Source organism: Castor canadensis, chromosome 5 (genome assembly GCF_047511655.1).
Source record: "Castor canadensis chromosome 5, mCasCan1.hap1v2, whole genome shotgun sequence".
Lineage (NCBI taxonomy): Eukaryota > Metazoa > Chordata > Mammalia > Rodentia > Castoridae > Castor > Castor canadensis.
The window spans coordinates 79,745,029-79,761,937 of NC_133390.1; the positions used below are offsets into that span (position 1 = coordinate 79,745,029).

The 16,909-nt window shown below is 35.0% G+C and overlaps 1 protein-coding gene across 3 annotated transcripts in view; it reads right to left on the reverse strand.

Moving 5' to 3' along the window:
- Positions 1-13,064: 13,064 nt before the first annotated feature.
- Il1rap (interleukin 1 receptor accessory protein) overlaps positions 13,065-16,909 on the reverse strand; it is a 133,482-nt gene continuing 129,637 nt past the window's right edge. The window contains exons 12-13 of one of the 3 annotated variants that reach the window (XM_074073530.1): positions 16,763-16,811; positions 15,682-15,796 (exon numbers count right to left, since the gene is read on the reverse strand). In XM_074073530.1, coding sequence (XP_073929631.1) covers positions 16,765-16,811 — 47 coding nt within the window. In that variant the 3' untranslated portion in view covers positions 15,682-15,796; positions 16,763-16,764. Of the gene's footprint in view, positions 16,279-16,762; positions 16,812-16,909 lie in introns of all 3 variants that reach the window. The other 2 variants (XM_074073526.1, XM_074073529.1) reach the window with 2 other exon arrangements.

Genomic DNA, 16,909 nt, shown 5'->3' on the forward strand with positions numbered 1-16,909 from the left:
AGGCAGTATATGTGTTTGCTCTGGTCGCCCTCCCTCTTCCTATAAATCTAATAGTATACTCAGTTATGGCCTGTACTCTGATTAATTTATCTAATCTTAATCAACACTGTAAGGCCCCACTGCTAAATACCACAGTTGGAATAAATTCCCAATCTCTTAATACCTCATACAATTTCAATACTTGAATCTTTAGAGAACACACTAAATCTTATCCAAACACAGCAGAATTTTATCCCCTTAATTAATTTGGTGAATTTTTTTCTTTTAACTGTTCTTTTTCTTTTCTTTTCCTCTTCTTTGTTTTTAAATGGTGCTAGGGATCAAACATAGGGCCTCATACATGCTAAGTAGGTGTTCTACCACGTGCTATACACAACCTGCTATCTTGCATATTTTGTTCCTTTCCTTTCTTGTCTCATATTGGATTGATAGACTTGTATTTTTGTCTGTATTATCTATTTTTCCCTCCTTATTGCCTTTTAAGTCAAATATTTGTAGTATTAGTAATTTCTATTTTTTATTGAAAATTGATTAATATTTGCTGAAAAAATAAGCTTAGTATTTCTCCTAAATAAGAAAAAAGTGAGTCTACTTGAAGTCATCTTAATTACTTCCATTTTACCTTTCACATTATTATTATCTTGCATTTTATTTTTGCCTCATTCCCCACCCCACAAAAATAATCATTAAAATTTACTTTTTGTTATGTTTGTTAATGTATTTTATTTATATACTCATATTTGCTTCTTCCAAACTACTTCTGTCTTCTGGGTTTGTGTTCTCTGCTTTTTTGGCATATTTTCTATTTATAAATTTCATGGATAGTACTTTCACTTAGAATTTTTTTTTGAAATGTCTTTATTTCATCTGTAGCTGTGAGTTATGTCTTTGCTGGATACACAATTTTAGACTGACAGTTTTATTTTTCTCCTCAACCTTTTGATAATATTATTCTAGAAGTAGGCTAACCTTGATTTTGTCTGATAAAAAGTTCACTGACAGTCAAAATTACTTATTTTTTACCATGATCTTTTATTCTTTTTCTTTTTTATAGGTTTTTTTTTTATCACTTTGAACATTTGAAACATATAAACACACTCATTTTAAAATCTCTTTGTTATTTCTGTCTTTCCTGTGGCTACATATGTATGAGTCTTCCCATTTGCTAAGTCTGTTGTCTGCCTATTTTTCATGTCCATCAGAACATATTCCGTGGTCATTTTCCAAGGGAGTCTTGTGTAAATCCCGCATATTGCACATCCCTCTGTGGGACAATTGTGTAAATGCTTCTGATTAGGAGGTTGGGGTAGGATAGTTTCAATTTTTATATCAAATTTTCTATTCAGTCAGTGTTCTAAATACTTCCACTAGTGTAAATTTTGGTTCTATAGCTATAGGACTAAGAAATCAATCTATATTGGTAAGTTTACCAATGATCCCCAGGGCCATGGGCCAGTGGACAGAGATTTGAGAATTTAGGGCTTCCTGCAGATAACAAAAAAGCATTAATTTCAGCTTATGATTTATACTGAAAGCTACAATCTTCATTACATGCATAAAATGAGGTCTGGGCCATTTTTGGTTTTGCCCATAGCATGGAAAATAAAAACAATTTTTATAAAAATCATACCCTCTCCGAGGCATCATGGCTTCAAGTCATTGCTATTGCTGTAGGATCACTTTTCATTTTTTTCATGTGGATATTTTTCTTTATTGCTTTATATCCTACCTAACTCTTGTAAATTCATTTAGGTACATTATGCAGCAGGGCTATGTGTTCATAGTAAGAGCAAGTGATTCTGCTCTGTTAAGTCTGCCACTTTCCTCAGAAATCTGTCTTTTATTCCCCCAGTCTCTGCCTCTTTTGGAGAATCTTTCTCTTCCTTTTTTCTCCTACCAAAAGCTGTCTTTTTTTCTTTCTGTATTTCCCTATTCAAATTCCAGAGGTCGTGTACCTGATTGGCCTATCCAAAGCCATTGTCTTGTGAGCAGATATTTCATGCCAAACAACATCATATGCTGGGCAGTTTATGGATTTGCTGCTTTTGGGCCAGTGCAAATTAATAAGATCACTAAAAGAAACTAAGTTAGCTTCTTTTAGTAGAAAAATAGGTTGGGATTTGATATTATTATTGGTAGGCATCATGATTAATATATCCAGTATATACTGTAATGTGAGTCTCAAACTTAGGAAATGAGTAATGGCTTAGATATGACTTAAGAACAAAGAACATGTGTCATATAACAGATACAAAAAACTGCTTGTTAAAAGACTGACTACATGGATGAATGAATGACCTGAATTTTCATATAGCCTTGCCATTCATTTGATTTGAGCAAACCTCTTCTCTGTCTCTCAATTTCCAAGCTATCAAATAGTAAGAATTGCATTGGTTCTGCCTACTTCACAAGTTGGTATGAGAACAGAATCACAAGGAGACAGAGCATGTGAAAATATTTTGAAATCATAAAATGTTTACATACATATGTATATAATTTATTGTTATTACTATAACATAAAAAGGAAACTATACTATAACTCATGAGACCATTTATATAATTTTATTATAATCTGTAATGACAAAACAATAAGCCTTATTAATCATCAAGCCATTCTCGATCACATTTCATCACATCATGTGTCAATGTCAAGAGTATAAACAACCACTTAGGAATCACGTTGGTTTGGAAAACTATGAGGCAACCTGATTTGTGAGGAAAACTTTGGCATTGGAGCCAGATTTATCTGGTTTTCAAATCGTGGTGCTACCAATTGCTGGCTATTTGATCTGGGAATAAATTAGCTTTTCTGAATCTCTGTTTTTCTTACCTGTGAAGTAAGAACAATTCTTCTGTCTGTTATTATCTCTGGGTTGATTAATGGTGTGAAGTGTATGAGTGAGGGTAGGTAAGCCATCTCCCTCTCTTCTGCCAGTTAGTACAGCCACCCCCACACAATCCTTGATAGAAAATTCCAAGGTCAGTGACATTGCCAAGGATTGTGACTTCTTTCATAGCATTCTTACCAATGTAAGTAAGCCATCAGACATGTTCCTTAGAGATAGGTATTCAGTCACTATGGCCTGTTTCATGCAATTAATGTAACTCCCTAAATAAAATATCTGGCCTACGATTTACCAGTTTAAGGTGCGTGTAACAAAACACCATCATTTTATGAACATGCTGGGACTTTCCGTTCTGATACTTTCCAGAGGTAAAGGCTCTGGTTCCTTCATTTCTTCTCTGATAACTCTTCAAAAGATATTTCATAAAAAATAAGTAATAGGATATGTCTTTGATCTTTTTTTAACCTTTGAAAGTAATTATGTAGTATACTTATAAAAGTTCTTTCAGTGCCTTTTGTGTGTAACTTTTCACTATACTAGGTTGTTGCTGAATTAATGATGATTGATTAATTAATTGATTTCTAGCTCTGAATAAATAATTAAAATTACCAAATGAAATTTTTGAAAACTCTTCCTAAGGATAAGTGGTTTGATTAAATGCAATAGGAAGTAGAAGTCCTTAAAATTATTTTGATTTTAAACCTTTGTTTCTCTCAAGGGCAGGTTTTCTTCATAAGACTGTGACTTGTGTTGAATATGGGCACTGTCACAATTGAATAAACCTTTAATTGTTGACTGTGCATGGCTTTCAAAAGGAAGAAGAATTATCCTTTAATTATCTTTGCTTAATTATCTCTGCATTAATGGTCTGACTGCTGTTATTCATCATATGGAAAGCATAAATAGAGGATTAACGCCGAGGAGAATATTCTTGGACAAGGTCTTTTCTCCCCACTGTGGAAGAGACTCACTGTTTCTATAATGGAACCTAGAAGACCCCAAAATTCTCAGAATCTTGGGTTTTGATTACAGGACACAGGACTTTTGACACTCCAGCATATTAAGTGATGGTTTAGTTATTGTCAATTACTTATAAATGGTAGATACCCATTCTGTTTTCAGAAAAAAAATTATTGATACACAAAATTAGAAAATCCAGAGATAGAAATTGTTTTGCGTATTGTTTTATCCAGAGACTGAAAACACATTTTCAAGAGCCATTCTCTCTTCATTATTGACTCATTTTTCTCCCAGTGTTGACTTAGTTTAGATGATCTTTTACCTCATAGTAAAGAAGATCTTAGTGGCTCCATTCTCTCAGATCATTTTCCTTTCTAAAGTTGCAAGAGTAGTCCTTACTGAATTTCTTTGAACTAATTTGAATCATATGGCTTCTCTAAACAAATCGCTATGACCAGGAATATATTATTTGTTGGATGAGCTTAAGTCTACTCTCCTCTGGACCACATCTTACACATTTATAAAGATTAAGAGAAGGAAGAGCTGAATGCCATAAATGGATAGACTATTACAACTATGAAAGGGGGAATGGATACTGGGTTATAAAAAGTGTACTGCTCATGCAGTTGTCAAGGTAGTGATGTTTGTGTTTTGCCTCAAATGCTGAGCAAAAATTCATAAACTGAACAAGTGGCTCACTTGTAAGAGGAACAATGGTAGATATTTGAGGCAAAGCATACACCAAAGATTTAGAGATTATAAGAGAATATAATAATTTGAAGATATGAGAATAGATTGTTTTCTGGCTAAATCTCATGCAGTTCCATACAGTGTCACTTCTGACACGGGCAGGGCACTTAAGATACTAGGAATTCCTAAAATAAGCATTTAAAATGTATCCTCCACAAATTAAGGGTGGAATAGAAATGTTAATGTTGAATAGTAAGTGAAGAGGGCTACATTGTTGTTTCAAAATGGCTGAGAAAGTGTCTACTAAATGAGAGAACTTGGAAAACATGGAGGACCCAAGCAAATAGCAAAAATTATCCTTGCAAGGTAATATTAATAGGGAGCTATAAAATGTAAATGAATAACTAAATATAGGACAGGAAGCAAGGAGCCTAATTCTTATCCCTCACACTTCCATCAACATGGATCATAAGAGAGCACCAGAATTGCATGTGCTTCTGGCAATGGTTCTACTCTCTGTAAGCACAGCACTCACAACATCATCCCTCCTTTCTTCCCCTTTCTTGTCCCAATATTCACTGGAACAAAATTTTCATGCTCTGTCCCTTTTTGCATCAGCCAAGGCCATGAAATACCCAAGAATGTATAGTCACCTCTAATCATCAAACTCTGCTCCTTGTAGGAATCTTCAGATCTCCTCAGCTTGATTCTATCCATCTCTTTACTGTGGTCAATTAGACAAATTTCATCATCGGTGACACATTAACCCACACCTTGTGCAACATCTTCATTTCTTGCATTATAATTCACACATGATTCTGTACTTCCAATTTCTCCCCTCACCCATTCCCTTCTTTAAGCATTTCGACACTTTCCACTCAACCCTTTGAAACTCATAGTAAGTCATCAACAGAATCTGATATTCTCTATCTTTTTTCTGTAAATTATTTTTACTGTTGCTCCTCTAGCCCTTTCAAATTACGACTGGTCTCTTCCCACACCCTTTTCACAACTGGCTAGCAGTAAGTCAAATGCCTCTTTTTCTCTTTGTTGCTAATTCTGAACCATTGTTTCCTCTCCTCCATGAAATTCTCCAGTTTTAAATTTCATATTTATCACCAGATTGAATCATCAATGGAGTCATCTACTAATCCCTGATTAGTCATTTTGGGATTTAATACCTAATTTACTGTCATTCTCTGAATAGTGTTGCCTTAATTCTTGATATTATATCTATCACTTGATCTCCCCACAATGGTCTTACTTCTCATTTACCCCATGTCTTCACTGCTACTATCCTACAGTTAATATGATACTAAAGAATTTCAACTTCTTCACAATCTGTTTCAAGCCCCCCACTTTCTCTCTGTAACCTCTTAGTTTAGCTTAGTACTCTAATTCCAATAATCCTTTGATTTTACTAACACCAGTAATCCATTGTTCTAGCCATTTTTCACTATTCCTACACTTTCTTGTGCTGTCATTTACATGGTCAATCAATATAATCCTGCCTAGGCAGTCATTCTCTTTTCCCATTTTTTGTGTGATGGAGAAAACCACAAAACTTTGCTGCACTTAACATATTGATCATTTCCTTTACTTTGAAGTATAATCTTCATTTGACTTCCAGGGCTCTAGATTTTTTTTTTAGGAGGGGGTTGTTGTATTTAATCTCATTTTAAACCCATTGGTTCTTTCTCATTATCTTGAACTTCCGTCACTTTGATGCCCTAGTAAGAGTCTTTGGGCATTTTCTTTTCTTCTTTCTTTTCCTTTTTGTTTCCCTTTTTCTAGTAATTTCTCATTATTTCAATATAAATATATCCTTCCCAGTACTTTCTAATGAAGGGCAGCCTCTCAGTGCTAAGTAGTCACTGAAATACCATCTTTTTGAAGTATAAGAGTATCTTTTTTTTTTTTCATTTTTCTTTTATTATTCATATGTGCATACAAGGCTTGGTTTATTTCTCCCCCCTGACCCCACCCCCTCCCTTACCACCCACTCCACCCCCTCCCGCTCCCCCCCTCAATACCCAGCAGAAACTATTTTGCCCTTATCTCTAATTTTGTTGTAGAGAGAGTATAAGCAATAATAGGAAGGAACAAGGGGTTTTGCTGGTTGAGATAAGGATAGCTATACAGGGCATTGACTCACATTGATTTCCTGTGCGTGGGTGTTACCTTCTAGGTTAATTCTTTTTAATCTAACCTTTTCTCTAGTTCCTGGTCTCCTTTTCCTATTGGCCTCAGTTGCTTTAAGGTATCTGCTTTAGTTTCTCTGCATTAAGGGCAACAAATGCTAGCTAGTTTTTTAGGTGTCTTACCTATCCTCACCCCTCCCTTGTGTGCTCTCGCTTTTATCATGTGCTCATAGTCCAATCCCCTTGTTGTGTTTGCCCTTGATCTAATGTCCACATATGAGGGAGAACATACGATTTTTGGTCTTTTGAGCCAGGCTAACCTCACTCAGAATGATGTTCTCCAATTCCATCCATTTACCAGCGAATGATAACATTTCGTTCTTCAGAGTATCTTAAATATAATAAAAGCAAAACAACAAAACAAAACCCCTGCATCTCTGATCTCCTTCCATCAAAACTGCAACTCTGTCTTTTCAGTTGCTTAGACCAAAACTATGAACTCATTCTTGGGTCCTCTCAGTCATTCACATTACTCATCTTATCTGTCAGAAAATCTTGTCAGTTTAGCTTCCAAAAGTGTACGATTTACAAGCACTTCTCACCACTTCCCTAGTAACATTCTGATCCAAATCTCCATTACTTTTTTCTCTCTTTACTGAGATAGCCTCTCAATTTCATTTTTGTTTTCCTAAAGTTTATTCTTCACAAAACAGGCAGAGCTATTTTGTTAAATACCAGGCAGATCATGTTATTTCCCTGCTCAGATCCCTCCAAGATATTTCAAACTTGATAGTCTTCTGTGAACTTCCTAGATCCTTTCTGTTCTTTTTTTATTATTATTATTCATATGTGCATACAAGGCTTGGTTCATTTCTCCCCCCTGCCCCCACCCCCTCCCTTACCACCCACTCTGCCCCCTCCCTCTCCCCCCACCAATACCCAGCAGAAACTATTTTGCCCTTATTTCTAATTTTGTTGTAGAGAGAGTATAAGCAATAATAGGAAGGAACAAGGGTTTTTGCTGGTTGAGATAAGGATAGCTATACAGGGCATTGACTCACATTGATTTCCTGTGCGTGGGTGTTACCTTCTAGGTTAATTCTTTTTGATCTAACCTTTTCTCTAGTACCTGTTCCCCTTTTCCTATTGGCCTCAGTTGCTTTAAGGTATCTGCTTTAGTTTCTCTGCGTTAAGAGCAACAAATGCTAGCTAGTTTTTTAGGTGTCTTACCTATCCTCACCCCTCCCTTGTGTGCTCTCGCTTTTATCATGTGCTCATAGTCCAATCCCCTTGTTGTGTTTGCCCTTGATCTAATGTCCACATATGAGGGAGAACATACAATTTTTGGTTTTTTGAACCAGGCTAACCTCACTCAGAATGATGTTCTCCAATTCCATCCATTTACCAGCGAATGATAACATTTCATTCTTCTTCATGGCTGCATAAAATTCCATTGTGTATAGATACCACATTTTCTTAATCCATTCGTCAGTGCTGGGGCATCTTGTCTGTTTCCATAACTTGGCTATTGTGAATAGTGCCGCAATAAACATGGATGTGCAGGTGCCTCTGGAGTAACAGTCTTTTGGGTATATCCCCAAGAGTGGTATTGCTGGATCAAATGGTAGATCGATGTCCAGCTTTTTAAGTAGCCTCCAAATTTTTTTCCAGAGTGGTTGTACTAGTCTACATTCCCACCAACAGTGTAAGAGGGTTCCTTTTTCCCCGCATCCTCGCCAACACCTGTTGTTGGTGGTGTTGCTGATGATGGCTATTCTAACAGGGGTGAGGTGGAAACTTAGTGTGGTTTTAATTTGCATTTCCTTTATTGCTAGAGATGGTGAGCATTTTTTCATGTGTTTTTTTGCCATTTGAATTTCTTCTTTTGAGAAAGTTCTGTTCATCTCTACTTTGTTTTATTCCCTGGGAGGATGAACTTTTAAAATCATCTGCAAGATTCCTTTGTCTTTGAATTTAGTCTAAATTTAAAAACAAGAAGCACTAGCAGAATGAAAGTAAGGTCCAGATATTCCTCTTACTTCTACCTGGTCAGCAACTACAGGCTGCATCCTTGCCCTAAAAGCTACAGCTGCTGTCCCACAGCTCACTGCCTACAGATACCCCCAGTTTCTCATAACAACATCCTCCCCTTGCCATTTTATGCCTTGGTAGTGATGCTTCTTGCTGTTACTGTTGCTGTGCTATACTATTTCATGCTAGGTTTCCTATATGTTGTCCACATACCTGTAAATAAAAAGCTTATTATTATTAAAATATTCAATTTCTATATGTAATCTATTCCCTGCTGTTGTGACTATGGATGATACCTTTGCCACTTAACTTGCAAAAGGAAACATTATTACAATGGCATATAAGAAAATACATTATTGTCACCCCTTTATAGTATTTCTGACTTCATAGCCCACTCTCTCACAAGTCTTATACTCCAACCACAGGTTTCTTTGCTCTTTCTTTTGTCATATCAGAGTTTTTCACTCTAAGTTGTCCATTCCCCTATCTCACTTAAGTCTTCACTCAAAAGTGTTATTCTTTGAGGGAACTTCTGTGAAGACTACTTACAGTTGAAAGTTTCCTCTAGTCACTCACTATCCCATGTGTTTGCTTTACTTAGGTCTATCATATAACATATTCTGCATTATACTTTCATTTTTAACCATTGCCACTGGAATGTAAGCTTAGTAGAAGAAGGAATTTATTCTGCTTTGTATATAAATGTTTCTAGTTTTATTGCTAGCACTGGGCATTTACAGATTATGTACAAAATTGATACGGGTTAATGGAATAAATGAATGAATAAAAATACAAATGAATGCTATATTGAAAATAATAGGAAAGAAATATTTTTTGCTGGTGAGATAAAAAAATAGTATTTGAAAGACACCTTGAAAATGTACATGTGAGATGAGTAAAAAGGGCTATCCCAGATCATAATGACCTAAAAATGTTTGCACTCAGGCAAAAAGTATTCTAGAAGTACTAAATCTTTAGTTGGATTTGAGTGCTGAGTGGAGACATGAGAGTATTAAGAAAGTGAGTTTTTCTAGATGGGCTGAGGTTAGAGAATGGGGACCCCAGAGTACAAAGTAAAACAAACAAACAAACAAAAAACCCCAAACAATCTCATCTTATAGGAAGATACTTGAAGTGTAATTGTCAGTATTTTATTCTAGAAAGTTTGATTTTGTGTGAGCTATGCAGAGTATGGAAAGGGATTCTGGAGTCACTGCTGAGTCTTCAGCAGTAGGGTAAGGATGGAGAGGAAGGCTGTAAAGTATATTATTTTGCAAGAGTCCATTGAGGACAATCTATAGGGTGCAAGGTATTTGATAGAACTGATCTCATAATTACTACCTGACCATATACCAACACAGTGTTTTCTTTTATTTTTCCAATATCATCTGAATTTTGAAATCATAAACATGTTTAATTTTTTTTCTGTTTCAATTATTACTCAGAAATACCCTGCGGTACACTACAGGTAGAAAATATTTGTCACAGCAGAGTGTCCTGTCATTTGAGCCTAATTAATAGGAAGATCACAAACAGAACATCTGCTGATGAGCCTGATGCTGATTCCTGCATCAGCTGTTATTGCAGATAAAGAGGAGCAGGAATGGACACCCTCAATTGGAGGTAACAACCAGGCCAGGCACAGCACTGCTGGACCTCTTTCCACCCTTACTTGGCCATGGATCATCAGTCCTGAAGTAATGCCAAGCACCAACATTACTGGTGCTGGGTATTGTGTTGGGAGCCCCAGGATTCAAATATTGAAATTCATTTCATACAGTATTGAACAAAAGCCTAATGCAGAGCCTTTAATAAAACTGTATCTGTAAAGAAAGGGAGATAGAGGAGGAAAGAAGCAGGACTCTTATTTTGCTCTTAATGGTAATTGCCATGCTATTGAATTTGTAGAAACATTAGTGGAAATTTCATGTATGTTACTCATCATGCTAAGTGCTCAAATTAGAGATTTAATAAATAGTGTCTCTTCATTCGAGCTACAGGTATCAGGTATAACAGACATACAGATGTTTACAACTCAATATCAGAAGAATTATGAATTTTACAAGTGAAAAAGATGGAACATCCATCTCTGCCCAGGGAAAATTTCATAGATTTAAAACATTTGAGCTGAACTCAAAGCATTATAAGAGTTCTTATATGAAGACAGAAAGGAGCAGGCACTCCAACCAGAAGGAATGACATTAAAAAAGGCATATATGGCATATATGTATAATATATATATTCTTAAGATTCTTGGAAAGAAGTAGGAGAGAAGAATTTTGATGGGCTTTGTGGGAAAACAATGTCTTTGTCAACTAACATTGTAAGTACTTTCCTGTGAGGAAAGAATTTCAAACTCCTTAGACATCTGAGTTTGAATTATAAACACAGAAATACACACACACACACACACACACACACACACAGGCAAAGTCTTGCTTAGCTATTTTTACCCCAACTCTTAGAATATCTTGTTTGAATTGCACTGATGGCACAGTTAGAACATTGCTAAAAGTCTCATAACAAAAGTTTTATAGTGTGGATTCAAACTTAGATCTCCTAACTCCTGGGATTAATTTCAAAGTGAGAAACCACTTTTTCTTGGTATCTTGAAATGCATAGCAATGTTTTACAACAGGAAGATTGCTAGGGATTTGTATCAATAAGAGAGAAGAGCATAAAGCTATTAAGAAGACAAAAGGTTCCACTTGTTCAAACTAATTTATAAACTAGTAACCTTAGACCTTGAGATTTTAAATGATTTAGAGAAATTGTAGGCACCAGAGTTAATCTGTGAACAGGCTCTATGTAATCGCAATATATCTTCTTAGAGCTGTTGGTTTCAGAAAATGACAGAGAACAGACAAAAGAGAAGTTAATTGCCTAGCTTTACAAGTGAGAAATACATGTTCTAAGAACTAGGACTAAACAGACAAGGAGGGCTTTTCACTCATTTGAGAAGAATACTCACTCCTTTTAAATGTTCTTCCCCATATTATTAGAAACTGGGTGCTAGTGGGTGTGTTTAAGTGAGAGGAGAAGGGATTATTTAAGCATTACTCAATGAGCAAAAAAATCATAGAATATAGCATCTTAAATGCTTTCAGATCAATGCCATCCATTTTGAATACCCAGAAATCTGAGATACAAGGAAGGGAAATGTCTTGGTTATTAAATGGAGACATTCCATTTCAGAGCTAAAATAAGAACCTTGGTTATATCAGAAAAAGCAATTACCTACTTGTCTTTCCACCCTAGTGGATGATTTTTGGAATAAACAGTTACTTTCAATATCTATGAAAGTGAGCCAGAATAAAAATTACATTTCAATACTCAGACTCTAGACTAAAAATGTAGCTAACCAACCCCATCCACTTCACCCATGTCCAGGTCCCAGAGTCCACCTTTCTCCTTTGTCAGCTAGAACAGAATGAAGACAGAGTGCAGAGTATATAATTCACCCTCATTCTGCAGTCTTTCACCAGACTAAAGAGTATTCTAGTTAGAAGAAGGCAGCTCTCATTTAAAGTGTGACACTACTACTGCCAGTTGGCTTACCAGTTTAAGGATGAAGTTAGGGAACCAAAGTCCAATCATTTCCCTTTTCTGGTCTTTAATTTACTCAACTGAAAAATAAACAGTTGTCTGTGTTACTATAGTGGCTTAAAATACAACCATAATTCTTTGACATTCCTCTATTCTAGAAGAAGTGTCAAATTCTCTACCTCTTGGAGTTTGAGCTGGACTTCTGAATTTATTTCTAACAAATTAAATACTACAGAAGTAATAATGTTTTTACTTTGGAGACAAGGTCATGTAGGGCCTTCTGGTTTTCTGCTTGCTCACTCTTTTGGATCACATGCTCTAAGGTGAGCCAGCATGGATATTCAAGCATCCCTATGGGGAGGCTTCTACAGTGGAGTTCATATGGCAAGAAACTGAGATTTCCTACCAACTTCCATGTGCTTGTACTTGGAAGTGGATCCTGCAACCCCAGTCGAGGCTCAGATGTCCATACCTCTGGCTAACACCCTGACAGACTCATTTGTAATGCTGTGCAAGAATCACACAACTACTAAGCTTCTCCCAAACTTCTGACCCACAAAAATATGATGCAATCAATATTGATTGTTTTAAGTTTCTATAATTTGTTAAACAGACGTACAAAATATGGCTATTTTTCTTCCTTCTTATTTTTTAGATACTATTTTTTAATGCTTAGAGTGTTACAAAACTGAATTTTCTCTTCCCTAACTTTTATATATAAAAGATTACAGCTAGACCATATGCTTAATGCTCAGCAATTTAAGACATTTGTCTTAGAACTCTTCATCCCCCCAGCTTTCTTTTATAAGAAAACATCGATAGTAATAATAATAATAATGCCAAGCATGCATTTATAGATTTTAGAGGTTCACATTTATTGTACAACATTACCCTTACAGCAATTCAATGAGGTAGATACATAGTTCTCATCTGACATATGAGGAAATGGAGAATTTGAGAGTAAAAAAAAGTGTTATTGAAAGTCCCATGTTCAATAGAAAAATAAGTATTTTAAATCATGTCTGACTCCAATGAAATATTTTTGTACTATATCAAGATTATAATGGAAATTATCAACCAAGTTTATTCTCTGAACCCTGGCACCCACTCACATCTGATATTGGGAAGTATCTATGCATCTCTCTTCTTTTTTGTATGGTGTTTAGAAATGGGTGAATGGGTTTTGCCCATTCTCCCTGTTTTCTTTTGTTTCTATTTAGAAGCCGTCCAATTGTCTTTGCCAATAATATCTTCATTGTATCCTACATGATTGTCCTGTTTTAGATGACTGATAACATGGAAATAATAAATACTAATGTTCTGGCCTCCTTTGTCTACCCACTTTCATAGCTACTCAATTGTTCCTGTAATTTTTTTTATTTTGCTATTCTCTTATGTAATTTCATAATAAGAATAATTATCTGAATAATATCAAAATAAAAGATTATAAAAGATAAGGGATTCCTCTATCTCCTTTTACTTATTTTTTTTGTGGTGCTGGGGCTTGAACTCAGGGCCTTCACGATGAGCCACTCTACCAGCCCAGCCCTATTTTTGTAAAGGGTTTTTCAAGATAGAGTCTTACAAACTATTTGCCTGGGCTGGCTTAGAACCATGATCCTCCTGATCTCTGCCTCCTGAGTAGCTAGGATTACAGGATTGAATCACCAGTGCTTGGCTTCCTCTATCGCTTTATAAAGATTTCAAATCCAGTATTTAGCAATGAGTTTTAGGGTTTATACTTTAAGAAAAAAAATGCTGTCTATAATATTAGGATTTGTTTTTACATTTTTTCCATATGTATAATATGTCTTCACTGATTTTTCATTGGATAATTTTCCAAAAATTTAAAGGTACTTAAAGGTAATTATCTTTTACAAACATCTAAATCATTTGGGAGAAAGTTGCAGGTATTTGCAACTTTTTAAAGATGATATTGAAATCTAGTTAAGAACCACTTACCCTAGGTATGTCAAAATATGGTACTACTAATAAATTAATAACAAGCATGTGACACAGATTATGGCAAATGAAAGAAAACTAATGAATTGTTATGTATGCTTTGAGTCTTAAAAGTAAATGAATACCTGATTTTATCATATTAAAAAAATTTTTTTTAAGTATAGCAATGGAGTATTACAATACCATCACCTAGGGAAATATAAAAACAGGTCATGATCTGATTTCAGTTTATTTGAAATCTTTCTTTCTATGAGAACCTTTCAAAAAGTCATTCTTTTCATTTAAATATTTTTAAAAGTTTGAAATGTCCATGGCAAAAACTTTGTGAATTATTTTCAAAAGGATTTTAAATGTGTCAATAATCTCTTCACTACACTGAGAAATAATACTTTTCTTTGTTCAGCATTATAACTAAATAGCATATAACAAGGCTCCTAAGGACTGAACTTTACCACCCAGAGTGAGCTTTTTTTATAACCAAATTATAGTGCACACATTAGAGAAGTCAAATAAAAATTCAAATCTTTAATACAAATAGACTCCAAATCATAGAGAAAGCAGATGCAAGAATGGTAGCAGACTTCATAATACCCATACTGCATTCATTTGTCTCTTCCTTCATCTGGGTGTTAGTATGTCCAATTTGAATTCCCTATTTAGTTCTTCAAATACATGGATCAAGTGATGCTTTCTAATGACCATGTTACATGCTCTGCTGTGTTTTAAATGTCTTCAGTTCTTCTGAGGCTCCCTGAATATTCAAAATGAAATGACTCATTTACAGATTGTTTGAGCATCACATTCTTAGAGAACTAACTAAAGACACTTAAGGGAAAGTAACCAGATATGGTAACTTGCAAAAATTTAAGCATGCTTCCTCTTAACCGGAAACTGTAATTATTGTTATGCATTTTTCAACAACTTTTATTTGGGGAATATTTATGTACAAGGTCTATTCTTCTCTGTGTGCCCTTTTATCTGGATATCTTAGTAAATTGAATTGAAGTATTGGCAGCAAAGTCCTTTCATTACTTCATCATCAAAATATGTGACATATCTTAGTTTTAAGGTCTCTTGCCTTGTTAGGCTACCTTAATATCTCATTCTTATCTCATTTGTAGAAGACAATGCTATGTGTTCGCCAAGTTTAATTTAATTTTTCTTTTCCTAGGGACACAGGGAGACTACATATTCTAGCATTCTTTCTGATTATATCAGGATCTTGAATCTAGATCTGGTCAATAAATTGTAAGTGAAAATAAGGAGTGTCAATTTAAGCTCAAGCATAGAACAACAGCAAGCCTCACAATTCAGATGAAAAACTACAAAAAAAAATCAAGCTTCTACACTGGACACTTGGTATAAACAAGAAATAACACTTGTTATTTGAAGCTACAGAAATATTGGGGTTATTAATTAGTTGAGCACCAGCCCTACCAAATTCTAAATGTGTGTTTGATAGTTCATATATTAAGACTATACCTAAACACGCTATTAAACACTTTCTTCTGGTTGGGGCAACTCCAAGGGCTAAACAGGGCCTACATTTGCATCTATTGCCTGCTAACACCTTGTTAAAAGGATGATTCGTAGTCCTTCTTTGCTGAAGCAAATCAGAGCCTACAAGGGTAAAAGAGGAGTGAAAGAGAGATAAAAATTAATGATTCTTAAACATTTTGTGCATAAGAATCACCTGAGAATTTTATGTTGCATGCAGATTTGCCCCATCTTAGCAATTCTCATTTAGTTCATCTTGGATAGGGTCAAGAAATATGCATTTTAATAGGAATACAAAATGGTTCTGATATAGATGACTCAAGGAATACAGTTTGTCAAGGCTTGGACAAGACTCTCATTGAGGTTTTCTCCCTTTACAATCTGAGCAATATGGAAAGAGATTGAACGTCTTTCAAATTTGATATCTTACTCATTATTATCAGGGCACAATTTCATAATGTAGTTCTTAGACAATGCTCTTCACCTTATGAAACATTCCCTATGATGAAGGGTCCTGTTCCAACATCTTCATTGGGAGATGCTCCTCAAGTGATTCTCAAATGCACAGAAGTCTGCCACCATTACCACAGGCGTGGTCTGTCTTTCTGTGCAGATTTTAAGGATTAGTTCAATTTATTATTCATGCCTTTTTTCTGAACTGACACATTTGTTTTCTCAACCATTTCAAATCTCTAATCGGGAAGTGAGTATATTACTACTGCAGTTTTTAATAGTTATAGGAGGAGGTCATTCGAGAACTTACAGTGTGTATCATAGCTGCTAAAAATTGTTCTATGAATTAAATGTGAGTGTATACTTATATTTCATTAAAAAGAATAGAAAGAATTTTTTGAAGAAACATAGCATGATCATAGAGTCAAGAAGACACCAAAATGATTCTATGTTTCAAAGTTACAACATGAAAAATTAAGTTATATAAAATTATAACTTAATTATAATATTTAATTAGCTATTGGTAGTGTTACATTAACTACCATTAACATTTTAATAGTTAACATTAACTTTTTATTTCAAAATATTACGATTCTCATGAAATAGTCCCACTTAGGTAACTTGTAGTAGACGTACTTCTACTTGCATCCTCCAGGGTTGGTAATGGAATTGGCGCTAGATAAATCTGGATTAGAGACACAAACATCTCATTAAACATGCCTTTAAGCAAGACACTTAACCTGGTAACAGATTCCTTCTCTGTACTGTTGTAGGGCATTTTAT